At 43.9% G+C, this 27411-nt stretch overlaps 1 protein-coding gene across 1 annotated transcript in view; it reads right to left on the bottom strand.

Annotated features, from left to right (window-relative positions):
• Positions 1-21771, bottom strand: part of EDNRA (endothelin receptor type A) — a 39724-nt gene extending 17953 nt beyond the window's left edge. Inside the window, exons 1-4 of the mRNA XM_066631774.1 lie at positions 21539-21771; positions 14947-15419; positions 3573-3697; positions 1278-1476 (exon numbers count right to left, since the gene is read on the bottom strand). Of these exons, the coding sequence (XP_066487871.1) occupies positions 1278-1476; positions 3573-3697; positions 14947-15354 (732 nt within the window). The 5' untranslated portion in view covers positions 15355-15419; positions 21539-21771. The remainder of the gene's footprint in view (positions 1-1277; positions 1477-3572; positions 3698-14946; positions 15420-21538) is intronic.
• Between the last annotated feature and the right edge of the window lie 5640 nt (positions 21772-27411).

The following is a 27411-nucleotide window of genomic DNA, read 5'->3' as shown; positions in this document are numbered from 1 at the left end:
TTCTCTATCTTCTTCTCCCAGCCCCCAAATGGACTACAACCAATTTAGATCCTTTAACACGCTTGTTTTGAGTACATGTCTAAGTCCATTCCTATGTGTTCCTGAGCAGGTGTGGTAACGGTTCTTGATCCTAACCCAGTCCTAGCTAGAACTTCTGTCTCTGGCCCTCTTCCTTAATACAACTTGGGATGCAATCCTAACCCCTTATGTCAGTGCTTTTCAGCACTGACATAAGGGCAATGCAGCTCTGAGGTAAGGGAACAAACATTCCCTTACTTTGAGGAGGCCTCCGTGACTGACACCCAACTGCAGGATGCAGCACATGTCCCATTGGCACCGTTATGCCAGTGCTGGAAAACACTGACATAAGGGGTTAGGATTGCGCCCTTGGTATCTGACCTTAGTCTGTCTCAACAGCTCCTTTACTTTTTTTCCCCGCTTTTTGCTCACTCATTCCTGAACTGAACCTCCTTGCTATGGCTGATCTCAGGCTCAAGCCAAGGCATAAAATAATTGTAGTTTTCCCAGTTCAGGCACTGCAACAAACAATGGTTATGGAAAACCAGGACAAAGAGGAGGGAATTATGAGTGCACCAAGAGGGGGAGGGTGAAAAAGGTGAGTCCACAGCACATTTCCAATGGTCTAACTATATTCAGCAACAAAGCCCATATCTGAAAGCAGCTAACAGCTTATTGTCTATGACAGTGATTTTCAACCTTTTTCATCTCACGGCACACTGACTAAAATTGTCAAGGCGCAACATCGGTTTTTGACAATTGACAAGGCACACCATGCTGTCAGTGGGGGGCTCATATCCCCCAATGGTCCTACTAATAAATGACCCTTCACCAAACATCCACAGCACACCTGGGGACCATTCACACCACACTTCATACCACTCACCATTCACACCACTGTGTGACACAGGGACACACAGAATTGTGACACACAGTGTGACACAGGGACACACAGAATTGGGGACCATTCACACCACTGTGTGACACAGCACAGTGGTTGAAAATGGCTGGTCTATGGTATTTAGTAAGTTTATAAAAGATATAGAAACATTTTGGATTTTTCAAAATAAGTTCAGCACTCACAATATTCCCCCTATCTTTGATAAGTGGATGTTGACCTGACTCTACCATGTTCTCTTCTCCAGATGGGCTTCTTTCCTTATCCCTCCTCTCCCTCAGAGTTTGCATTTTCTCCCTTCTACTTTAACTCCCACCACTTCCTCCTACATGGCAAAATAACCACTCATTTTAATACGTACCTCCAAAAACCTGTTAGAAAGGATGAGCATGCAGGTAACGTGGTGATGTCCCCTGTAGTTAAACTGTGTAATGCTAAAGCCAATAGCTTCTGGGATAGCAAGAACAAAGGAAAGAATCCAAATGGCAAAAATTTCAATAGCTGTGCTCAAGGGGACACCAATTCCCTGAACACGACTCCAGGAAGCAACTGCTCGGTACCTAAAGAAACAGAGCAACAATAACTTCTTAGTTTTTTAAAAAAAGTTTGCATTTTAAAGGAAGGATTAATGTGATAGGCATGATTCAATACTCTATAGCAACGGGCTCCACACAATGGCTTTTGAATTTAAAAATTGATCTGCCACACCTATATTCTTTTTCTGTGCCAGGAATCAGTAGAGAAGCAGTGAATATTTATAACCTCTAAATATCATGCCACCTTAATAACTTTATATCGATCAAGAGCAGCCCATAATTTCACCATAGTTCTTTTATTCGCAGATATCAAGAAAACTGTCTATTCAGATGGTCAAGAACTTCAATCATAAAATTAAATAAAAATTAAACAGTTTTAGGGCGCACTACAAACCTGTGCTGGAGCAGGCAAGCCAGGAGGCTTGTGCTGCATCCAAGGCAGGTTTGTTGACTGCAGTGGCTCAGCCAGGAGCAAGGGGAAGCTCTTCCTCTTACCCCTGGGTAAGGGCTGCTTGCCCCAATGAGTCTCCTTGGACCCGTGCCACCTCTGGAGGTGGCGCAAGTCCGAGGAGAGCGGAGTGGCGTGGGGATGGGGGTTGGGATCTGGCATAACTGCCGGGTTCCAGCCCCGCCCATGGCTCCCTGTGTGCCTGCACGCCTGCCCGGGGTCACCCATCGCCCACCCTCCCCCTGCCCAGAAATGCCTCCCTCCTGCCTCCTCCACGCCGCCCCACGCTGTTACGTGAAAATCCCCTTTTCCCTTCCAAGTTGTGTTTTTATATCTGGTTATGTATTTTGGACTAAAATGCATGCCTAAAACTTCTCTTACAGGCCACAAAAGCAGTCAAATCATAAGCTCACTCATTTCTCATGTTGTTGGCCACATTCAGTCTGGAAAGACTCATTTTCTCTAGAGACAGCGGAAATGTCTTTATTGTTTAAGTCAATCACTGAAAATGCAAACACCTTAAGAGAAGAGGACCTTGGCAGCAAAGTCTAGCCTCCACCTATTGTTAACTGAATCACAGCCATTAAGCTACATCTCCAAAATCCAGTAGCAACAGGAAGCAAGCTACCCCCCCTCCCCCAGAGTCAGGCTTTGCTGATAGCTGATTTCTGGACCCTTCCACCCTTTTTTTATATACTCCACGTGTACCATTGTGTGTATAGTGAGCATGTGCAGAGGTCTGGGATACTTCTGGGTCATTCTAGGTCAGCCACAACCCTTTAAGAGAGAGGCTCAGAGCACATGTGCTCTCTCTGGCTGTCCTCCCAAGGGAGTGGTCCTTCCTAGGGCTCTTTCCCATCCAACTGCTCCCCGGGACAGGTAAATATATCTTGCGTCTAAAACTCTTTCCCTTCCATCCTACCTATTTCCCCCCTTCTTCCCCCATCTTTAGTTAGCAAATGGGGTTAGGCAGACCAGGGACCCCTAAAAACCTTCCCTACAACCTATCCTTTTCGGATTCCTTATCAGATACACAAAATACATAGCACATGCAGCCATCATAAAGCTATGTACACTGTATCCAAGTATTAGGATTCAAGTAGACATATACTTACCATTTTCCATGTGTATTATGTTTACCTTTGTGTTTTTGCAATAAAAATATAATCCTTTGATTGAAAGTTACCTTTCTCCCAGTCTCCTCTTTAAGCTAAACAAGGGATTTCTTTGCTTTACGCTGTTTTGCTATCCAGCCTGCGATCCTAAAAGTTTCCAAAAGGCTAATATATTATTTCCCCTAAACAAAACAGCCCTTTTTGGTAACAACTCCTACCGTTCCCACTTGTGACAGCGCGGACACGCCGACACAAGCAGCTGTGAGGAAGCACGGAGGCTTCTGCCAGCCTCCCAGTGTTGGTGCATCTGGATGCACTGATACGGCTTCCTCCCACGGAGGCGCAAACATGCTTTACAGCACGTTTGCAACCCTCCTGGGTTGACCCAAGTCCAAGTTAGGATTGCGCCCAAAAACAGTCAATAATTTTAAATAGTTGTTTCACCTGTGGCTTTTTGACAACACAAGTATGTGCCCTTGTTTTTGTACTCTTTTTGATTTTTTCTTGTTCTTAAAGAAACATGGAATGCAGACAGAATGAGATGATAAATTATTTACCTATCCACACTGAGAGCACAGAGATTAAGGACTGTGATTCCCACAGATGCCTTCTGAATAAAAGGAACACCTTTGCAAAGAAAGAGTCCAAAAGGAGTTGCTGAAAAGGGCCATTGAGCATGAACCTAAGATATGGATAAAATAAGAATTAGAAATATTGAATGACAAGGCAGAAAACATGAATATACAACTGAGAGTGCAATCCTATCCTGCGCTGGAACAGGCAAGCCAGGAGGCTTGCGCTAAGTAGGCTTGCACTAAGCAGAAGTGGCTTAGCCAGAGGCAAGGGGAAACATTTCCCCTTACCTCTAGGTAAGGGCTGCTAGCACCAATTGGACTTGCGCCACTTCTAGAGGTGGCACAAGTTCGAGGAGAGTGGAGTGGCTTGAAGCTGCTCCATTCTCCCCAGAAATGGGGGTTGGGATCCGGCATAACTGTCAGATCCCAGCCCCGCCTCCCTCTCCCTGCCAGCCTGCCCCTGGGGCCATCCCACCTGCCCTTTCCCCACTCAGGAACACCTCCCTCCCTCCTCCTCCTCGTCTCCCCCATGCCTACCTTTCATCCATGCATTGGCTCATCTGAGGCAATGCAAGGAGCTGGGGGGAAGCCAGTGCAGAGGCTTATGTCAGCCTCTGCAGGCCAGCGCTTCTTGGAGCACTGGCCCGGCTTCTCCTCGAGGAGCCGCAAATGTGCTTTATGGCATGTTTGCGACCCTCCCAGGCTGGCCCAAGGGACTTGGGCAGGCATAGGGTGCAGTTAGGCTTGCACCCTGACTCTTCCCAAGTTTGCTAAGGGGTTTCTGCCTCAGAATGCACCCCAGGCAGTGGTAGTAGCACTTACCTTCAGTAGCTTTCAGGAAGTTTGGGGATGACATTATGATGTAATTACGTCACTCCAACCTTCCGGGCTCTCGCATTAGTTTAAATGCAAACTAAGGGGGTTTAAGCCTCCCTCCTTTCCGGGATCTACAGGCCATTTTGGGCCCAGCCGCCATGTGCTCTTGCCGGCAAGTGGCGAAAACATTTATTTATTTTTATTTAGCGCATGGAATATAATACATGGACTTATATAACAATTAAACTAGATCAATGTCAAGTTTGTCCAGCCATTCAAGGATAGAGTTACAGTGGCTTGAGCCTGAATCAGCCCCAAAGATCACAGAAGGGAGGCTCGGGCAGCGTTGTGTTACCCCGTACTGAGCTTGTGCCCGGTGCCCCCATCGCCCCAGCCTTGCGATGCAACTGTTTGCTACTGGATTGTGTGCATCCAAGGCTCCCACCTAATCAGGATGCCAAGCTAGGAGCCAGGGTATAGAAACTGCCTGAAGGGGTAGAGGATGAGAGGTGTTTTTTTGCTTCCCAGGAGTCACTGAGCAGCTAATATTCTCTCTGCTTCCAAATGACTTGAAAGCTGGTATTTTGTGATTCTAAATCTTCACAAGGGAAAGAATTAGAGTACTCTACAGCAGTATGACATTTCTGAAGGCTTTATCACTCAAGACAATCTGCATTGAAATGTCTGGCAAAGCAGAATTCTGAACACATACTCATATGCAGAAATCAGAAAAGTCTTCACAGATTTTAAGCTTCTTCTGGAATGCAGGAAGACTGACCAGACAACCACAACTTCCTGAACACCTCATCCTGACCTTGATTTTTCTTCCCCATCCCTGGCACTGCAACAAACAAGGCAGAAGTTCTGGCAACATTCCATTTGGATGATTCTAAATGTTACCAAATGGCTTTCATTCTACTTTTTATTTCTAATCTGTTTAGCATCATTGGTGTTCTGTATAAAAGATGTTTCTACATAGCATATGAGGTGCTTTCGACAGCCTACAAGATATGAAAATGCGTTTTTAAGAACTACCGTACATTGTGGCTGCAATCCTATGCAGCACTACCGCTGCCTGAAGTATTGTTCAGGCAATAGTAACTACTTTACAGTGGTAGAGAACAGTGCTCTGACAGAGCCTGAAACCTCACGCTTCTGGAAGGCTGCTAGAGAGGCCAAAGTGGCCCCACGCACAGTGGCAGGGACACAAATGCCCACCGATGAAGGTAAGTCAGTGAAAAGGGTGGAATGGGACAGTAGGAGGGGGAATGGGGTGGGACAGGGGAGGGTGGAAGGCATGAGAGAGGCAGGAGGGGTGGCACCCAACATGGGTGACTTGCACCAGATGCTGTCCTCTCTGTAGCAGTTGACATGCCCCCTTAGTCTCCTCAGACTTGTGCCAGCTAAAGAGCTGGTACAGGTCTGAGGAGAACCACTGGTGATCAGAAGGGATAATCACCGTTGCTGATTACAGGAGGGTAAGAGAAAACATTTTCTCTTTCCCTTCCCAAGCCTTCTGATCTACCCCCTGCACTACAGCATACAGTGCAGCCCATTTTGGTGCAGCTGCATGCCATGGAGGGGAAAAGGATAGGATGGGGCTGTCAGAGACTCAGATGAGGAAAATTAATTTACAATGAGGCTTTGGATTATAGAAGTCTATAGAAATTTTGGATGATAGAAACTGTGGTTTATAGACATCTATAGAAGTTTAAGGTCACAATCATTGAGATTTCAATAGGCCTTACTCCCAAGTAAGCAAGCATAAGATTGATTCCAGCCTTGCAGTGCAATCCTAAACAGCCCTTATTCCCTTACTGAGTGTGCATAATTGCAGACTTACGTTATCTATGCTTGCCTCCTCTGTCAACCTACAGTCTGTTCTTTCTGTGCATTTTAAAACAGATGCCAAGGCCCTCCACCAATTAACATTCTTGAGGTTCTCCAATTTCCCCCCAGTTGAATAGCCAGATGTATTTTCACCGGGGGTGGGGAGGGGGTACATTGCTCTTCTATGGAAGCAGTGGGCTACATTCCACAGAGTCACTAAGAATCCTGGCTATTATGCAAGACATTCTGGATTAGTAGATCTTTTTTGGCTTGGTATGTTTGACTGGTGGTGTGATGATTAGAACTGCTTTCTTTAAAAAAAAGTTTTTGAGGGTTTGGCTTTCTACTGCAGTTTGTTTGCTTATGGGCACAAACCCAACCCACTTTCCAGCACTGACATAAGGGCAATGCAGCTCTGAGGGAAGGGAACAAACATTCCCTTACTTTGAAGAGGCCTCCGTGAATGCCACCCAAATGCAAGATGCAGCACATGTCCCACAGGCACAGCTATGCCAGAGCTGGAAAGCTGGTTAGGATTTGGGCCTATTTTATATTCGTATTTTAATGTGTTTCTATTTTTTGGCCCAAACCTGTTAGTACCATACATTGTTAGCATTCCAGAGGTGTAAGGTGCTTTCCAGCTATCATAAAAGGTGATGTGCCAGAGCGCGTAACATGGCTGCCATCACAAATTATGAACAGCTCACATGCCAGCGGCCTCCAGATGTCTACTGGCAAATCTAAGACTCCATTGGGAATGAGAGGGAAGCAGGATGGGCAGAACAAGATGGCAATGGGAGTGAGAAGGAAGATGGATTGGTACCTGGAAGGGGGCGGGTTCAAAGGCAGCAATGTCTGCTGAATCCTAACTTTCTTCCCAGTCTTGATATCCCAAACCGATCCACACAGACTCTGTACCAGACCAGCTATAGAACTGGGACAGGTTTGAGTAGACTTGCAGCCCAGCATGGTCTTACTTTGTGACAAGGGAACGAATGTTCCCTTACTCCACGGAGGCCTCTGGGGATCAGAACATGCCCATGGGATATAGCGGGTGCCACACTGGTGCTGCTGTAACACTGCACAGGGAGTTAGGATTGGGATGTTCTTTTTTTTAAACATAGGCTGCTTTGTGTCACCCTATACTGAGAAAAGCATCAAATGAGTTTCAATAGACAATAAATGCCTTGTTCATAAGCAGAGTGTGACATCGGGATAAACTTTATCACTAATTAGTTGTATAGTTCTTTCTGTGTTTGAGGGGGGGGGGGAGAGGGGTTGGCCTCCCTGACAAAGACATACAAGACAGGATCACACAGCAAACCTAGGCTGCAATCCTATATGCCAATTCTTTGTCTCTAAATACAGTGGGACTTATTTCCAAGTAAACTTACATAGGATTCTGCTATGAATTTATGTCCCATCAATTCTTTCCCCTTCCCTTTCTCCCCAAGCTTAAGGGAAATTAGGCAACAAGGATCAGATAGCAGACATTCTAAAGGGGACCAACTTATAAACCCATACTGGGAAATAATAAACTGCAGCCATTAAATACACTAGACAAGGAATTATATTAGGCTTCTTTGACATTTGCACATTATAATATTACATAGTACAGATCTGGTCCAAATTCTCCCCCAGCTCTTCAGGTAGTATAGCATGGCACTCGTCCATATCATTCCCCCCATCAGAAGTACTCTTTCCCATGGTCTTCCCCTAGACTGGCACTGTACTGCTGCTGCTGATCTTCTTCCTCCTCCCACTCCGTCTTTGCAAAAGTCAGAGGGTAAGGACTGAAAGAAGTGGGGAGGAAAGTAGAGCAGCGGGCTAGAGTGTCTCAGCTCTAGTTCACCTCTCTATTTTTCCCCACTTCCTTCTGCCCTGATTGAGTGGGAGGAGGAGGAGCACACTGGGTCAATGAGATTGCTGTTGTAGCAGGGGTACGACACCTCTGCCACCTGGGCCAGTCTGCCACTTGAGGAGGCTGGCACATTATACTTCATTTGGCTGGCTCTGATATAGTATGCTTAATGGCAAATACTGTATCTCTCTCATGTGGTGTTTTATTGTTCATGCAGCAGGATTACTTGCCTTTTTACTTAAGTACTGGCCCTCTCCTTACTTCCCTACTTCTAGGTCCAGTATATTTCAAACTCAGTTGTTCTGTTTCAGAGAAATGATCAATTGTGCAGCTTGCTGGTACACACAGCAATTAACAGCTTCTCTCTCCATAAGTTGCCTTTTGTGTCTTGCTCTGATGTGGTTTTAATTAACAAGGTATCACAAAATGGATGAATGTAGGTACTGCAGTTTATTATGGCATCAGCTCAGATCTTTTCTGTATACTGTATATATCTTTTTTCAACAGACTTGAAGAATGAAACAAAACAACATTTGTGCGTTTTAATAAAAACACCTAGATATGAAGACAATGAATGAGCTACAAATTCACAGACAACTAACCCAGATACAATTTTGGTTGAATAAATGGAACATGCCAGTATAAGGCTGAAGAAACAAACTGTATCACAATCTTTCTTGAATCCTCTGGTCATAAAACTAACTCTATACTGTGTTGTCATTTACAAGTGAAATATGACACAGAACTAGATTTCTCAGGATCTTGGCTTTCACTTTTTGTTTTCCAAATCAAATTCTTAAGAAAATAAAGTCCTGCAAATGTGTATATTCTCTATGTCTCTCTCACACACAATCAGAGAAAGTGACAGAAGGGAATGATCTAAAAGTGGTGTCAGTGGGAGACAAGTAACTCCCCTGGGCTGTTGTAAAATCCATGTGGGAGGAAGTCTGGCCCAAACCATTTATATCTAAATGTTACTCAAAACAAAGCCCAAACTTGTACTACTGCCAAAACTTCAGTCTGTTTGGGCTCAACCCATCTTGAAAGAGTGCCAAGCAAATATAACCTATAACCAGATCCACTGGATTAAGTGAAAAGAGTCATGAGGAAATATGTTTCTGGGATAGTAATATAAAAAGGGTTGGATCTAGATTTTAGAAAAACATCTTTTACCCAGCATAAAATATAAACTTTCATATTTTTGCTGATATATTTAGTTTTTAAAACATGCTCACACCAGGAACAGAGTGTGATAGCCTACTTCTAAGCAACTGTTTTGCATGTTCACTTGATGCCAGGGCTAGCTGATGTGTTCACAGAACTATACCAAGGATTTTGTTTCCATCTTTTTTTCCCCAAGAAGTCCAGTTCATTATCCAGAATCACAAAGGAAGAAGAGACACCAAACTAGGTATAACTACAAGGCAGTGCATGTACTGCCTCATTCACATGTAAAATGGAGTTGCAGTGGAAGGTTTTAGGAACCTAGAAGCTCCTGTATAATGTGAGTCAGGCCACTGGTCCATCTAGCTCCATAAAGTCTTGCGGTAGCTAACTGGCCGTAGCTCTCCAGCATGTCAGTCTGGGGTCTCTCAGTCCTGTCTGGAAATTCCAAGAATTGAACATGGAACACTCTGAATGTGAAGCTTGTGCTGTCCCACTGAGCTACAGCCCTTCACACACCTACACAAAAGGTGTACATAAGGGAAGGAAGTTAAACATGTCCCCTTCCTCAGTTTCCCTCATTACACTCTGCTGCTTTAAGTAGTCTTTCTCCAGCTCAGCTTTGATGCTAGAACTGAACCGGACAGGGAGAAAATGACTTTAAGAAACCGAGTGCAGTAAGTGAGGCAGGGATGGAGCATGTATGAGTGCCCTCTCTCTCTGCTTCCCTTGGTGTTAAGTAGACCCTTACCCCTGTTTTATATATAAACGGGGCTGACACAAGCATAAAATGCCCTTTCATATCTAATATGGCCCTAAAGTCTGGCTCATGCATGTGTGTTCATTACATGATGAATGAAAACATCAGTGATAATTTGCATCTGTGAATGGGAATTATAACACAACACTTTTCAATGGAGTCTGTTCACATATTCAGCAGCCAGTTATCAAGTGTACAAAATTTGAGGCATGTAAATGTATGGTGTGAACTAGCTCTAAGCTAAAACTTATGCTGTCATTCTTACTGGAGAAAAGGAATTAATAGAATAGCATTCAGCGTAAAGGGGACACTCTGTAACACATTTTAAAAACAAATTAAGGATGTTAAACTGATCCCTTTAAATCTTATAATCATTGGCTGTCATTCATCTGTACATTGTGAAAAGGACGTGTAATCTCTGCTACAATTAGTTGGATTGGAAATTGTATACAGTGAATTAGTGAAGCTGTTTACAAAGTAATTTACTACAACTCCACAAGCCAATGAGGCCTCATTTTGCTGCATCAAGGGAGGGGCCATAAGGATACATGAACTTCAAGATTCAATTAGGAGAAGAAGGAACAAAGAAAGTGGAGCACAATTTTAATATTTGTCCAATAATCCAAAATGACTAAGGCTGTCTCCAACACTCTCAATACTACTAAAGTTATTTGAGTTTTGGCCATTAGTACATCATAAATCAAAGTTCCAACACATAAATCCTGACATTCTGGATGTGTTAGCCTTAAACAAAGCTTGTGTGATTTCTAGGGAACGTTTTCATCATGCATAATTACAGTTTTCCTGGCCAAGTTTCTGAAAAAGAACCCGAAATATTGCTTTAGTAATTAGTAAGACATTTTGCTCTTGTTATTTTGCTCAAGTCTCTATCTGTTAGTTGGACAAAGCACAACATCCAAAATTAAAACTGAATGTGTTTTTAATACAAAATAAATAACTACACTACACTGCAAGTACAGACGTGCCCCCGTATCCTTGGGGGTTCTGATGCAGAACACCCCCCCTTGGGATAGCTGAATCCGTGGACACAGGAGACACCCCCACGTTTCCCTGGCTCTCATAATACCTTTTAAAGGCATAAAAACATCACTTCCAGTTTGGCCGAAAAACCAGAAGTGACTTTTTGTATTGAAACAGTCATTCTGAGCCAGACAGAGTTAACGGATGGACACACGTGGCCTCTGCCAGGCGCAGAAGACCCTCTGGAGGTGAGGGGGGCACAGTTCCCCTCACCTCCAGAGGGTGCAGCGGGCACATGGGGACCCACTCACAACCATGGTTAGGTGAAACCGCAGATACAGGATCCGCAGATATGAGGGCCCCCTGTAGTATAAATAACATAAGGTAAAGAAGGAAATAAATAAAGCAGAGCTAAGATTATGGCTAATGTGAACACAGCACACTTTTTTGAGCAATGTTGCAAACGTGTCACACCCTACTTGCCAGGCGTAAGGATGGAGTAGATGGGATAGAATTAGAGAGAGATGATGGGTTCTCTCTGAGTTGTCATCTGTATCTAAAAGCAATCCAAGTTGCAAACCTGGTACTTAAGTGGCAAAGCAACCCTATTCAGAACAGGTTAAATCCTACCACTTATCTGGTTTGGTAAGCTTTTAACCAACTCTGGGTGCAATCCTAACCTCTTATGTCAGTGCTTTCCAGCACTGGCATAGCGGTGTCAATGGGACATGTGCTGCATCCTGCAGTTGGGTGTCACTCACGGAGGCCTCCTCAAAGTCAGGGAATGTTTGTTCCCTTACATCAGAGCTGCACTGGATGGAAAAGCACTTTCCAGTGATGGAAAGCACTGACATAAGGGGTTAGGATTGCGCCCACTGTCCCCATCTTGCCTGAACTGAGCTCCAGAGGCTTAGCCCTTAACCAGCCCATTACTGATTCCAAGCACCTGTTCAGAACAACCATACTGCACCTGAATCTAGTGAAAAAAGATAAACTATAGGGTCACCCAACCCCAAAGCTTCAGGTGACTTTTCCTAGCAGTTTCATGTAGATATATGAAACAGCAGGAAGGAAAAATACAATCTGTGGAACTCCACAGCACCAGTGCCATGCTTCCAAGCCACAGTTTCTCAGCTCCACCTGGAATCTGACCAGGCAGGAGTGCATGTTGCCTGACACATTTTTATTTACACATGAATGTGGTTCTGAATGCTTGCCAGATAAGCATAACGCAGATTAGTCTCCTAGCATTTTTTCTTGGGCAGATGGAAAGGAAGCATCAGATACCATAGGCCTTCAGGAAACAGGTCAAATGTTGGTTTTTCACAGCAACTATCCCCCCCCCCACTCCAGCTGGTTAGAAGAAGCCTTCCCTTTCTTTTTGGAAAATTCCATGACCAAGCACACCTTGCTTGATAAGCTGAACCTGTGAATAAGCCACATCCTAAGAGCTTCACCCTAAGACTTCAGAGTAAACAGTGGACACAAAAGAGGCGCTGTCAACCTTGGCTTTTTTCACCACCTTCTTTGTAAATGCAATCAACAATTGTATAAGTAAAGGACAGGCATCCTGACCAATCAAGGAGCCCACTGTTATACCTTCAGTAAGGTGCGGAATAACAAAGGCACCCATCTTGAACTGGGGACAGACCATCAAGAAACAACTGAAGCATCATTTATAAGCTCACCCCACAATATTCTCTTGTTTCTCTATGACGGTGTTACAAGAACCTTGCTCTGAAAAAGCAATGTCGTGGACCCTTCTTGTCTAGTTCATTATTTATTTTTCCACCATTCTTGCTGCTGTTGCTACCATTTGTAGATTGCTCAGTGATCCACTGGTTCTTTGTCAAGCACTTAACTGCCTCAAAACCACTGAGGCAGCCAGAAAGGATCCAGGGCAGATATTATTCAGCTCTTGCCTCTCATTCCAACCCTTCACCGGAATAAAACCAAAAGCCATCTCTTAAGCAGTCGCTGAGCTATCTCTCCATGATGCCTTCCCTAGGAAAGCAGCCTTGGCTCCCTTGCCTTCCTTCCCTCCCTGGAACCAGCTGTGGCTAGTCCTCCTAGGTTTGCTTTCAAGCTCTTTTCTGCTTTTCTCACCATCTTGACCCAGGAAATGTCTTGGCACCCTAGCCACACAATCTTTGCTATGCTACCAGCTTGCCTCAGCTCTCTATCTGTAACTTCTGGTAGTTCTGACCACTGGCCCACAAACACCCTCTGTCTTCTCTGTTTTGTGCATGGTCAAATTTATGACATGTTTAATGTTTTTGTCACTCCTCCTTTGGTGTGAGTGTGTTAATTGTATGGCAGTCTAGGACTACTTGGTCTATTTTTCACCAGTTAAGGAGAGGACCCAGAGATTAGTTCCAGGTCTCCTTTAGTAGGAGGACTATAGTAACCATCACAGCAACTGCTTGACCACTGGATTGAGGGAGTGCAAAAACAGCATTAGGGCCCTGCTCATGCACAAGAGTGAAGTGATTTCATGGGTGATTGAAGAGGGGGCTCTTTTCCTGAAGCCCTTGTTCTCACTCCCCCACCCCTGTCTTTCTCCTCACCCCGTCCCTTCATGCTACTGCATACCATCAGTTCTTCAGGTCCTCTCCCCCAGGTAATCCTCCTATTTTCCCTATGTCTTGTTCCCCCTTCTTTCTCTTCTGCATTATGCACCCCCTTCTCCTTGGAAGGATTACCTCTTTCCTTCTACTAGAAACCACTGAAACTTAGAGAGTGATTGTTGTGTACAATGCATTGCATTTTTTAATTCCCCCAATGATTGCATTCTTATCCCCACAATACCAGTCATCTATTGGTGCACCTTTAACCTTGCTTCCACCCTCATTTTATACCTTTCCATTTAATTGTGCCATGAGCCAATGAACTTGGTCCCCATATATGCAGCAGATTCCCCCCCCCCACCATGCAAGCATGTTACACGTTTTAGACTACACCTGGTAATATGGAATCTCTGAACACCTACTCCAGTTATGTAATCCTAAAGAACACTATGGACAATTATATCTAACACTGCTGAATGTTCCAGGAGGCTCAAACAAGAAACATGACTGTTTGACTTCCCTCACACAGGTAATTCACCAGGGCCACTTCTATCTCAAAGCCAAGCCAGAAGCCTCATTGAAATGGTGCAGAAAATCAGTATTTTAAAATTTATTTTAAATATATACATCCCGCGTTCAACATGCACATGCCCAAGGTGGTTCACAAAGCTTCATAAAATAAATTTTCATAAAACAAAGTACCATCCAAGAATATCTGGAGCTGAACCTCTAATGCCTGCTCAAGCTCACTGTACCCAAAACAGCACTTGCTTATATCTAAGTGTTCCTCAAGCTACTATGCTCAACAGATTGCACACAAGTTAATTGGTTGAATGTAAGTTTAAGTGATTCACATAAACTTCTTAGCATGGAGTGATGTGGTTTACTGGATATGCTGTGATCACTGAATTACTTTCAGCACACATGAAGTAATGATTCACCACTTAACCCACTTTTCAATGTTTCATAGCAGCATGCAAAAGTACTCAGGCCACTGCTTTATCTCGGATTCAGAACTAAGCACATGCGCAGTAACCCACATTCTTTCATGTTATAAAGCTTGTGTAATCACACAGTGCCTGGAATACCAACTGATTATCTGCATGTGTCAGTATGAAACAGCCAACACATACAACGTATCTGATAGCAAGGATAGAGCTTTCATGTCACCGCAGTGTTTTTCAATAAAGGCAATTCACATATTCAGTTGAATGCTTAATATATGATGTGGCACTGAGTACATTGTGTGTACATTAGCCCTTCAATGGATGCACCTGAGCCGCTTATTGATACAGGTGCAGATCACAGGGTTAAACCCCCAGTCATTTTTCAATCTGCAAAATAAGTGCATGAAGTATAAACATTCTGGTTTTTTACCTTATATACATGGATAGGAATATCTATGATGATGTAGATGAGGTCTCCCAGTGCCAGGCTAGCAATCAGAGCATTGGGTCCATTCCGCATACATTTGTTCTGGTAGATAATCCTCAGTAAAGTTGCATTCCCAACCAACCCAATGATGAAAACGATACAGGATACTGCTGTATTGATGTATTTGAAACTGTCATTTATTGCAGTAGGATAAGAGCAATTGATTCCCCTGCTCTGTGTTTCTAAACTGGGTTGACTGGTAGTGAAGAGTATTCTCGGGTCCGCTCCAGGGTACGTTGTGAAATAGTGTCCAGAATCATTCAGATTTGAAAAATATCTGTTAGGAACATCACTGACGACAAGTCCTGTTAAGAGAAGTCCCAAGATCATCCTGAGATGAAAGGTCTCCATCTTCAGTTTTTCAGGGTCAGAAATTAAAATTTATCAATATTTCAATATTATCTGTCTTACTTCACCTACGAAAAAGAGATGAGAATGTTTATTTTTCAGCATCAGCACATTCATCAAATCATATTTCATTTTTAAATTGAGTTATTCAGCATTTTATGTAGTTATTTCCAATATTTCTGTCCCTAATAAAGAACCAGTTTAATAAATTTGCAATAACAATAAAGAACAACATTATACAATCCTGTAAAACAGCAGACAGACATAAAAAAACTGCAGCCAACAAATCTAACTTTAAAGCAATAGCCAAAAGAGACCCTTTCTGCTTGCAAAGCATGTTCTAAGTACATTTATTTGTAAGTCTCTTTCATGGGCATATTCCCACATAATAAATTTAGAACTGTGGTATTATTTCTTATTCATATTAACTCAATGAACTGCAGATAGATCCTTATCACCATTAATTTCCAATACAATGTGATCAGAATGGGAATGTCAGTGGTTTGACAACTGCATAAGGCTTTGATCTTAAGGCTAGTACAGTGGTTCTCAAACTTTTTTGACTGACTAACTGGGACACTGACCACAGCTCCCCATTAGGTCTACAATCCTCTACTCTGTATAGGGCGGTGGGTTTTCTATGAAGATTCTGTGTCTCCCCTGGCTGGTTTCCGTGGCTCCCCAGGGTGCCATGGCTCACAGTTTGGAAAGCACTGGGCTAGCATATTTAGATATTTATGGAACATAGCTTGTTTTTATGTACATTTGTTTACATCAGCGTCACTGTTTTATTTCAAAGACTACTTCTCTAAACCTAAGCCCAGCTCATTTATTCCTATATATTATTAATTTCAACAAAAACTCATTTCCAGATAAGCATAGTTAGCTCTTAAAAGGAAAGAAATTATGGGTAGCATCCACAGTTTCCCTGGTGAAAGAGTTCTTATTCCGGAGAAGTGAAAACTGGATGCTGCCCTTTTGCAATTAATTACATAGGATGCATGCTGACTGGTAAAAACCTTTTAGTCATTGGAAGATCAGAAAGACTTACTTTCTATAAAACAAAGGCAACTTCTGTTTCTAGAGAAATTTCTGAGTCTGATTTTTGCAGAGCTAACCATTAGTCACCTTCAAACTGCTACTACAAGTCAAAAAGACAACAGTCAGATGCGAAGTTGTGAGTAGATTTACGTCAACCAGTGATTCCCTTCCTGTGCATCATCATGCATGATCGTGCCTCAACTTGCTGTGGGAAAGTCACAGGACTCTCCTGTCTGAACTAAGGTAAAGTCAATGGAGAGCAGAATCTCCAGGCATGATCTAGCTAGACTATGTGCATTTACATGGGATTCAATGCCATTAAATTCAGTGGGACGCTTCTAAGTAAACGTGCGTAAGACGGAGCTGATTTCAACAAGTGAGAAGCCCTATTCATAACCACCTCCAGCATGTTACCCACCTCCAGTGGGTAGTGTTATCCCCACTCTTTTCAAGGAGAGCAGGGTGGAGCTATGGAGTACACTGGTGTCGGAGGAAGTGCTTGCCAGGCCACTCCCATTGCTCCCAACCAAATACTGCTGCCACTTCCACACGCAGGAGGTAATGTATGAGTAGGGCTAGAGTTGTGGTTAACTTAGACTGGATTGTGACTTGGCCATAATCCAGAAGTCAGGTGCGTTTAAACCCAATGAACTCCTGCAATGCCTGGTCACCTATTTGCTATATTGCACATTATACACAAAGAGACTCAGGCTCAAATCCTAATCAGTTTCCCAGCACTGATGCCAATGGGGCATGTGATGCATGCTGCAGTTGGGTGGCAGTCATGAAGGTAAGGAGATGTTTGTTCCCTTACCTCAGAGCTGCAATGCCCTTACCTCGGTGCTGGTAAGTTGGTTAAGATTGCGCCCTCACACACACAGTTTCCCAGCCACAGTACTCAGTTGTTTCACAGATCCAAATAAACATTTCATTACATTTTTCAGACAGAACTATTTTTATTTCAGCTTTCAGCTCTTACTGACAGCCTAATCAGCAACTCATTTAACTGCCAAATGACTACATGTATCAGATCTTTTTCCCCACAGGACAAAAAGCTGCTGGGGTGCTGATAATTTTCAATGGAAAAATATGCAGAAGGGGACTCGTTAGCCTGGGAAGGCAGCTCATCTGAGAGAAGGAAAACTCTGATCCCAAACCTCCACTGCCTTGTGGCTACATCCAGTTATGGAAAAGGCTTCAGGAGTCAACCTCGAGGCAAAATCCGGAGCTGGAGTCCCTGAGGCAGTTCATGGCTGAACACAGTCACGTTCTGGCAACTCCTGCAATGCCGCTGGAACCAGCTGTATTGGCCTCTGCCTTTCCACTGGACCATTTCAGTGATGTGGAGGGGGGGGATTTGCTGCATGGGAAACAGTCTATCCTCCATATCTACTTTACCCAGGCTTCGCGCACTGGAGAGGACACTCTGTTCCAGAACCACCACTCAGAGCGTGATGCCAACAACAACAGAAGGGCAAGATTTCAGCAGCACCTTCCCACTGTGGTGGTTCTGCTGAATCTCATAACCCCAAGATAGACCTTTTCGGGGGGGATGTGGGGAAGGTTTAAAAAAGAAAGGGTTATAGACAAAAGAGACATTTGCTTGTAATATGGAATTTAAGTGGTATGCAATCGAAGTACTGCTTAATGCAACTAGATATGACTTTGGTCACACTGCCAGCCCTAGTTCCCTTGCTTTTTCCTCTACAAACAGCATGGGTGCCTCCCCAACCCCAACTGGGACCTTGTGGGGAGTAAGGGAACTTTACGTGTACTCCTTACTGTGGTCCCAATCCAGCTGGGTCCTCCTACTCACTCTATTTATGCTGAAAACAAAACACTTTAGTTGAAGCCAACGGAAGCTTTTTTACAGAACAAATACCAGACATGGGTGCTCAATGCAAATCAGAACTGTGACAGAAGGGAAGGGTTAACCTCTCGTCTGTGGATTTCAGTCCTGATCAGGGTCCCTAAATGTGCTACAAGATGGAGAAAGAAAACAGACCATGGCAATGAAGTGATAAAATTCTTGCCTATTTTGGCCCTTGGCTTTCAATGGAGTTCAGCCCAGCTGAACCCAGTGAACCTGGCACTCCAGTCCTAAATACAATGACCATAGCCAATACCTATGTAGATCACAGTAGTTGTAAGGGCGATTTATATAAAGAGAATGGGAGAGAGGGGGGAAAGGGCTAATCCACCACCACCCCTAGCATACCTACGCTAATCAAATTCGGAGCAGTCCACATCTACATTAAAGCAAAAATATAAACAGTGGGAAATCCAACCATGAATCTCTTGTGTAATATGTTGTTGGGGTGTTACTGACAAAAAGTCACAGAGCTTTCCCACTCTTCCTACTGAGAAACAACAAGAATGGATTCCAAGAACTGAGCCTAGGGTCTTGCATATGCAAAGCATGTACTTTAATACTGAGCAAAGGCTTGATTCACTCCACTTTCCTGGGATTTCTGCGTGGACAATACATGGAATTGGCAGGCAATGCCAATAATAAAATTCCCAAGTTCTCACAAAATATCCTATAATAATAAACATAAAAGAATGATTTCAACAGAAATGGAGGTCCACTCATTATAGAGGTCTCAGGTGTGGTGGCACACAAACAGTGGAGAATGCATTACAAATGAGCTGAATTTCTGGTAATTCTTATTGCATAAAACCTAATTTTCTGATAAGACAAATGGAAACTAAAGGTTCCAAGATGTTTCGAAAATCTGGCCTTAATGATGGGCTTGGAGTACTTTTGGCTCGCAAAGGACAAAATGTTGATACACTGTAATAATTGTTTGCTATAATAGAGGAGACTGGCGAATGGATTGGGAACAGAGGCAAAATTAACCTAAAAGCCCAAGAACCACAAGACTTCTTCCCTCTGTTACTATTCTTTCCCCCCAAAACTACTTTGCTCGTGCTGCTGTTTCTTTCCTTCCTGCATTTGCTATATTTGCACTTTCTCCCCCAACCCCTAATAATCACACAACAGCCTGGGACCCTACAGAGGACTGCTTCCTCTGCCTGAGCTCTCTTCCGTCACAATATTTGATTTTCAGGTGGATAAAATGACAGGTCTCTGCTGTGCCCTTCATTGGCATATGAACACTGGATATTTTTCCCCTTGAATTCTGTTTCTGCTCACTTTCTTGAACTGCTTCAGAGATGCACTTGAGACAAAAAGTGGCTCATATATTTTATAAATCAATTCCATATACATATATGGAGTGACTGAGTGAGTGAGTGAGTGAGAGACACACACACATGGTCACAGGCTATGAACTTGTTCAATAATTTAAACTAAACCGGAGCAGGATCTAACATCAACTCTAAAAGTGATTGCATTTTAAATGAATTAGCTACTGTTGACTGTAGTGAGGCTACCATTTGATCCTAAACATACTGATACTAAACATAAAGTTAGAGGCAAAGCAGATGTACCTACATGTGCAGTGTAGCCAGATTTTTTTTTTTTTTTGTGCTGGTGGGGGGATTAGTTTTTTTATTTTATTTTATTATTAACAAGAAGGGGGCCACAAAATGTGGCAAAACCACACCAGAGAATAGGGATATTTATTAGTTTGCCCCAACCACAGTTTTGATCCCTACAATCCCAAGCACAGTTACTTAGGAGTAAGTCCCATTGGAACTGGACTCAATGAGATGTACTTCCCTGAATCAACATGTATGGGGATCAAGCAGCATGACTGCAAACAGGCAAAGGCCTGGGCTGTGGTCCTATTGAAATCAACAGCACAAGTTCACCCACTAGTTTCAACTGGATGCAAATTTGTCAATTTGTGCCCAACTATGGACCCCATCCTGAATTTACCTCAGGAACATGAGTTTGAGAAGGCAGTTCAAAGTTAATGTTTGCTCTTGGGACCAAACTGCCCATCAATTCAAATTCAGGTAGTTTGATATGTCAGTGCTCTGAGTTAAACTTTTTTTAAACTTAACCCATTTCTGCCCAGCCCACAGGTGTACACATTTTATTCCTGTTGCGTATATGCAACGTTGGGTAGAAATGACTTAAAGTAAATGGTTAAATGCCTAAGAAAGAGAGGACTCTTCTGGAGTCTATAAAGTTAGGTATTAATGAAAACTCACTTGCCATAATTCTTAAGCGCATAAGGGTACTGTGAAACACAGAGATATATTAAGGTTAGCATAGGTAACCATACCATAGATTATGGTAAGGTTATGGAAATTGGTAAGGTTACAATATACAAAGACAGTTTCCTTGCGTTTAAGTTGGTCTGCATTTAAGTTCTGCAAAGGAAAGAAAGTCTCGTTTAAAATCCAGGTCAAGGTTTTATGGAGGGGAAAGAGAAACCTGTCTAGTTGTATCCTGTATAGTTGCATGTTAGTGGTATCCTGATTCCAACATGTTTACTTAGAAGTAGATCTCACAGTGGAACGCAATATGATCAAGGCAGTGTGTTGGAATCTCAGCCAAGAGCTAGCACCTTCTCTAACCCCCTTTTAACATACATGGAAGAAAGAGCCACTGATTCCAAGAGAATAGGAGTTTCTCCCTAAGAACATACCCTGCACTGGATCCCCCATGAGAGTTCATGGTCTAGTTGGCAAGCTGCCCCCCCCCCCAACTTATACAATATGTAGTGGAAGCTGCTCATTAAAGCAGGACCTTCTTCCAAGAGTGGCCCGGATTGTACGTACAACCCCAGCCGATGTCCTGTGCCACCAGCCCCTGTTTCCCTCCCCCCAGGTGAGAAAATATTGTATGAATGGAACCTTGATTGGCATTAAAATAGCATCAACATCCCTAGCAAGAATACACACAAGGTGAGAAAAGAGTTGGGGTGTCCTTGATTTCTGGGGTGCAAATGGCAGCAGGAGCAGCCTCCCCCCTGCAGCGGTTCTGCCACCTCCATCGCTTCCCCCACCACTTTCTTTTTGGGGGGGGTACGTGGTTCGCGCCCCCCTTTGTAAGGTCTGCCTTGGCCAGTTGGTTCCAGACAAAGCCCAGATCGCTGGGGGAGAAGGGGGCGCCTGCCCGTCCTCCTCTTCCCCCAAACCAAACTCGCCCCGGGAGACCCGCTGCTCCGTCCACCCACCCACCCACCTCGGGCGGCGCTCAGGCTGCCCCCGAGCAAGGCTCCAGCCCTACCGTGGAAGTGCCTGGGAGAGCGCGCGCTGCCGCTCCGGTGCCCAGCCGGGCGCAGGGAAAGCGGCTCTCTGGAGGTGTTCCTCTGGCGGGCTCTTGCAGGGGAGGCGGACTGGATCTGCCCCTCTCCGTCTGGCTGGGTGGGATTCAGGCTCTCCACCGTCCGGCCATCCCCTCCTCTCCCCCCTCCCCGGCTCAGAGGCAGCAAGAAAGAGACTCTCCAGCCACTATGCAAACTCCCAGGCAGCCTCTCTCCCGGCCGAGGGGGCCGCGAACTTCTTTAACTCTTTCCTCCCTGCCCTGCCCTGGAGGAGGAGCTGCTCGCACTCGCTGGGGAACCATCATGGTGTGGGGGGCATAAGAACCTAAGTCAGAAGAGCCCAACTGAATCAGGCCAAAGGGCCATCTAGTCCAGCCTCCTGCAGCTCACAGTGGCCCACCAGATGTCTCAGGGGACACACAAGACAGCAAGAGACCCGCATCCTGGTGCCCTCCCTCGCACCTGGCATTCTGAGGTAGCCCACTTCTAAAACCAGGAGGTTGCACAGGCCCATCACGGCTTGTAACCTGTAATGGCGTTTCCCCCTAGAAATCTGTCCAATCCCCTTTTAAAGGCATCCAGGCTATAATACCATCACCACATCCAGTGGCAGGGAGTTCCACAGACTAATTACACACTAGGTAAAGAAATATTTTCTTTCGCTTGTCCAAACTCTCCCGGCACTCAGTTTGAGCAGATGTCCCCTGGTTCTGGTGTTGCATGAGAGGGAAAAGCAGGGCAAGCGTGTGACTGATCCTTGAAAGGAAGAGGAAAGGCATGCAGAAAGCACCGCAGAGAAAGGCACTCATGATCAGGCCCTTCCCCAGTCCCTCTCACTTCCCCCTTCTGGTTTCTTTAAGCACATGGAGGGAAATGGCTCCAAATGCACAGCATTGAGTATGAGGGGCATGTCAAGCATGTGTAATTATGGCCAAATAAGTGTGCAGATTTCATACATGGCAATTCATACAAGTGCATCCATTTTCTTTTTTCACACCTTTTGAGACTGCTGTGCCCTTTCCCAACTTCCCACATTCAGTTGAAGGTGTAACCTTTTGGACCAGTGTTTCTCAAACTGTGGGTCGGGGCCCACTAGGTGAGTCACGAGCCAGTTTCAGGTGGGTCCCCATTCATTTCAATATAGTATTTTATTTTTAATATATTAGACTTGATGCTACCATGGTATGTGACTGCATTTGGGGAAATGTTACAGACGTGTACTTTCAACAAGCTTCTATGTATATTCTTTTAACAATGATAGTCAATGGGACTTACTCGTGGGTAAGTGTGAGTAGGATTGTAGCCTAGAATTGTAAAAAAATTTTCTGCTTGATGATGTCACTTCCGGTCAGGACATCACTTCTGGTGGGTCATTCTAAAAAGTGGGTCCCGGTGCTAAATGTGTGAGAACCACTGCTTGGGACAATATGGGAACTTGCAAAGAGGGATGGAGGATCATGCACACCTGGCCTTTGTGCAATCATTAGAAGGCTTGAATGAGTTCCTATGTATACAACTGTATGTGACCAGGTGTCTTGGGGGGAACTGTTTGATTGGACATTATATGTACACATGGAGAGTGTGTGGGATTGTGCATCATCTGAATGCGCAAGGGGCTCTCTCCACATGATTGGGAACCCTGAAAATAGATGAGTATCAGTCATGAAGACAGAATACACCTGTACTCAGAAAACTCAGATCTCATAAGAAATGTACTGAGGTTAAATGTACACATTCCCAGTCCCCCCTCCCTCCAAACAATCTAACTATGCATGGAAAGGCCTTGTGAACAGAGTCTATGCAATATAGGGAACCTGATGGAGTCAGCACACAGTTGGATATATGTCGGCTCTGTTCAGAGTTTTGGCTGAATGCCTGGAAGTTCTGAGCATGTACAGCAGACATGATCCAGAATTACATTCCTTATGTGCAGAGCCTTTTCTGTTGTGGTACCACTTTTGTGGAAGTGCAATAAGGAGAAAAGTCTTCCAAGTTATATTTGGTGAACAGCAAGCTCTTTCAATTTGTATCCATTTTATACACATGTATGCACACACCCCCTGGACTTCCTGTTTCTTTCTCTCTAGTACTCTACACCTTTTTCCTCTGTTCATTACCCAACAAAATTATAAGGCACTGTAGCCTTACATCCTGCAGAAGGGAAGTTTGTACCAAAGAGATTTGTCCAAGCCTTGCTATCTGTTTAGCTGAACTAACAGGCAAGAATATACAGAGTTATGTACTCTTGTAATGCACTACCAGCTGCTGTAGAATCTTGACCTGTGCCCTGATTAATGTCATGTAGTAGAAAGCCTTTTCATTGCCAAGTGGGAGTCACTGCCATATTATGAAAATACCCCTTCACATCTTATTGGATGCAAGGATCAACCTCAGGATCACTCCTGAAACCTATTTAAAATTATGCAAGAATTCTCAGGGTCCAAGCATAATTTGGGGAAGCCCAGTATACACACTATAACACAAGACCCCTCCCACACAATACTATGATCCCATGCCATATATACAATCTCATGAGTCATGAAAAAAATGTTTCTATTGCAATTCTGAAATTGCATTTTCTACATTTCTTAACTTTCATCATGGCCCAGACACCTAAAACATCCATCTCCTTTTTAGCTATTTATTTATTTGTTCAACATAATATCCAGAAGAGTCCTGCAAAATTTGCTGACTATTTGTACTTCCTTGAATGGTCCTAATAAAGATTTTATCCTGTAAATGCTTTGTTTTTTTAAAAAATTCTATTGGAACAACTTGACTGCAAACATTCTAAATTCACTTTAAAGCTTTATTTTCCTGGTGTTTTTCATTGCAAAATAATAAATCCAATCCCCAACATCCCTTTGGCTTGCAAGTTCATACTCAATAGACAAAATTAGGTGGCTTAATACTTCTTGCCCCATAACAGAATGCATGTAGTATTTGATGAGCACTATTTGCCAAGGGTTCTTTCCGCTTCTGCCACAGTCACTGGCAATGCACAAAATCCATAGAGCTATGCGCACTTCACTGAACTTTAGCTGTTGTTATTTTAGTGTCTTTTATCTTTGTCTAGTTACCTTCCTTTAACCTCTTTCCATTCTGGCTGCCTGATTTGTATTTATATCCACCAGACATGGCAGTAAAGTGTGGGAACTAGATGCTTGCTAATTTATATTTGGGGCCTGGAAATTTATTTATGTAAAAGATTTATAGACCACTTTCCTTCCATCTCAAAATGGTGTACAATATAATGTAATAAAACAAAAAATAGCTAAAACATATTAAAAATGCATTAAAATAAAAATGATTAACAATACAAGGTGAAGAAAAAAACACTAACAGCAAACACTAAAACCATAAAGTAGCACAACCTATATACACTGATTAAAAAGGGGTCCCTAGGAGTATCATCCCTCCTTGGAAGATCAAGTGAATGTGCTTTTAAACGCTACTGGAAACACAGAGAGGGGACTGTCCTCAGGTCTTCTGGGAGTTGATTACACAGATGTGATACCACAACAGAAAAGGCCCTGTACCATGTTGCCATTCCCTTGTCTTCAGATGGCAGTAGTACCCTAATCAGGGCCATCTGACAATCATAAGGGGTAAGAAGGATTATGTGGAAGACGGTGGTCCTTAAGAGGCCAATTGACAGAGGTTCCTACCCCTGCTCACCAATTGTGTTCTTAGCTCTTTTGCTGTACAAGGACCAGGAACACATCTACTGTCCCTGACTCTGGAAGTAATTGCGGTGACGTGATGATGTCACCCTAATTACTTCCAGCACATTCAGAGCATGTGCACACCGCTCTGAATGGCCACCTGCTTTTTTCACGTTATTTTCACTTTGAAAATGGGCAGCCACTCAGAACACCCGTTTCTCCCCCCTCGCAGACACCTGGAGCAGTTATGTGCCACTTTAAGCGACCTGGCTACTTTTTTTTGTTTTTGTTTTAAAGTGAAAGAAGTGGCCACCTGCTTTTGTTTTTTTCTTTTTTTCACTTTATTTTCAAAGTGAAAAAAGCAGGCAACAGGGCCACTCAGAGCAGTACGTGATTGCTCCAAGTGGCTGTGAGTGGGGCAGTAGATGGTGGTACAGCATGTTGCCTGGGGTCACTTGCCCCCACTGACCCTCCAAAGGTACACTAGTGCCTCTCACTGGATTTGCAACACTCTAGCCCACCATACTCCTCTCCTTCTGCTCTGTTCCTTTTCTTTTTGAATTGAGAGAGTGAGAGGAGCCGAAGAAGTGGCAGAAACAGCAGCTAGGGTGGTATTTATTGCATGGTCTCGTGTGCTGGGAGGCCTTGGGCCAGTTCTGGATGGTTGCTTTGTACTGGAATCCATCTTATCTAAGTCTCCATCTTATTAGCTGCTGTTTGGAAATGGTTTTTCTCCTAATTAGCAACTGGTTATAATTTTTCATCCTTTCCGGCTTGTCTTATATCTGCGTACTTCAGTCCAAGGGAACTGCTGTTCATCCACACTGAAAATACCTCGAGCATTCTGTAAATATGTTAACTGTGGTACGATCCAGTTCTTTGTACACAAGCAAAACATGCAGCTGCTGATAAAGGGAAACTGCCAGGCATGTGTCACCACCACCCAGAATGCTTGGAAAAACAGCTCCTTTTCTGTTTAGCTTATTTCATGCATTACAGCCTGATCATCTGCACGTTTCTTGGGAATCCGTTCCTACGGAGTTACCAGCTAAGCATGCATATGGTTGCAGCCTTAGTTGTTTGCACTATTTAACTCATTAGCCATGCATCATCTCCACCTTCCTGGGGGAAGTGCCATCTCAAGAGGGGTAGTAAAGGCCACGGTCATATTACTCCTGAGTGCTCTTATCGTGTTATTATTGGGTGTTTTTATAAACACCCAATAAAAGGTTTTAGAGGACAAACTGACTCTGACCCAATTGACTCAGCCCCTGGAGGAGAGGGAGTAGGAAGGGTTCTGCAGGCCCCAGGGAGTCCCAGTTTCCCAAAGGAGCAGGCTTTTTTGATCCCGAACAGGAATCATTCTGAGGCAGCAAAACTCCAATTACGAACATGCTTTATTGGATACAGACCAGACAGACTCTATTAAGTGCAGATCAAAATAAAACGCAACAAGCTGAAATCTTTATTAAAAGCCATGCTTGTCTATCCATTCATCCATTCTCTTTCAGTCTCTCACTCATACTTACCGAGGCTAATCAGTGTTTGCACATGTGACAGAATTTCTGTCCTGGTCCCAGAACAGGATATAGCCAACTGTTCAGGATCTCTGCTAGCTTCTTTTGGTAGTTGGTACCTTGTTTTTTAAGCCTCTAGTTCAGCCATTTTCAACCACTGTGCCCTGGCACATTTGTATGCCGCGCGTGGTCCACAGGTGTGCCACAGGAATTTGGGGGGGGGGAAGGTCAATTATTACTAGGGCCAATGGGGGATGTGAGCCCCCACTGGCAGCATGGTGTCAATTGTCAAAAACCTGATGGAGTGCCTTGACAATTTTAGTGCCTTGTCAATGTGCCCTGAGATGAAAAAGGTTGAAAATCACTGCTCTAGTTGATGCTTGTCACTTGTCTCTCACTGGTTCTCTCTCACTTTTCACTGGTCTCTCATTGGCTTCTCCTCTGGCCTCATCACACTTGTCCTCTGGGGAGAGGGTCTTCTAGACTTGTCTAAACTGAATTTCTTTCACAGTATCACAAAGAAAATGTGGGTTCTACTCACAGCCATTCCTCACCTCCTCCCTCTTCTGACCTCATGTCTGCCAAGCTTGCAGAGTTTTGCAACATACTCAATCTCTCTGAACCAGCCAGATTCCTATCTACCAATTTTGGTTC

This window comes from Tiliqua scincoides, chromosome 6 (assembly GCF_035046505.1).
Source record: "Tiliqua scincoides isolate rTilSci1 chromosome 6, rTilSci1.hap2, whole genome shotgun sequence".
Taxonomy (NCBI): domain Eukaryota; kingdom Metazoa; phylum Chordata; class Lepidosauria; order Squamata; family Scincidae; genus Tiliqua; species Tiliqua scincoides.
The sequence above is the reverse complement of the archived record's forward strand: the minus strand, read 5'-3'. Positions and strand labels throughout refer to the sequence as shown.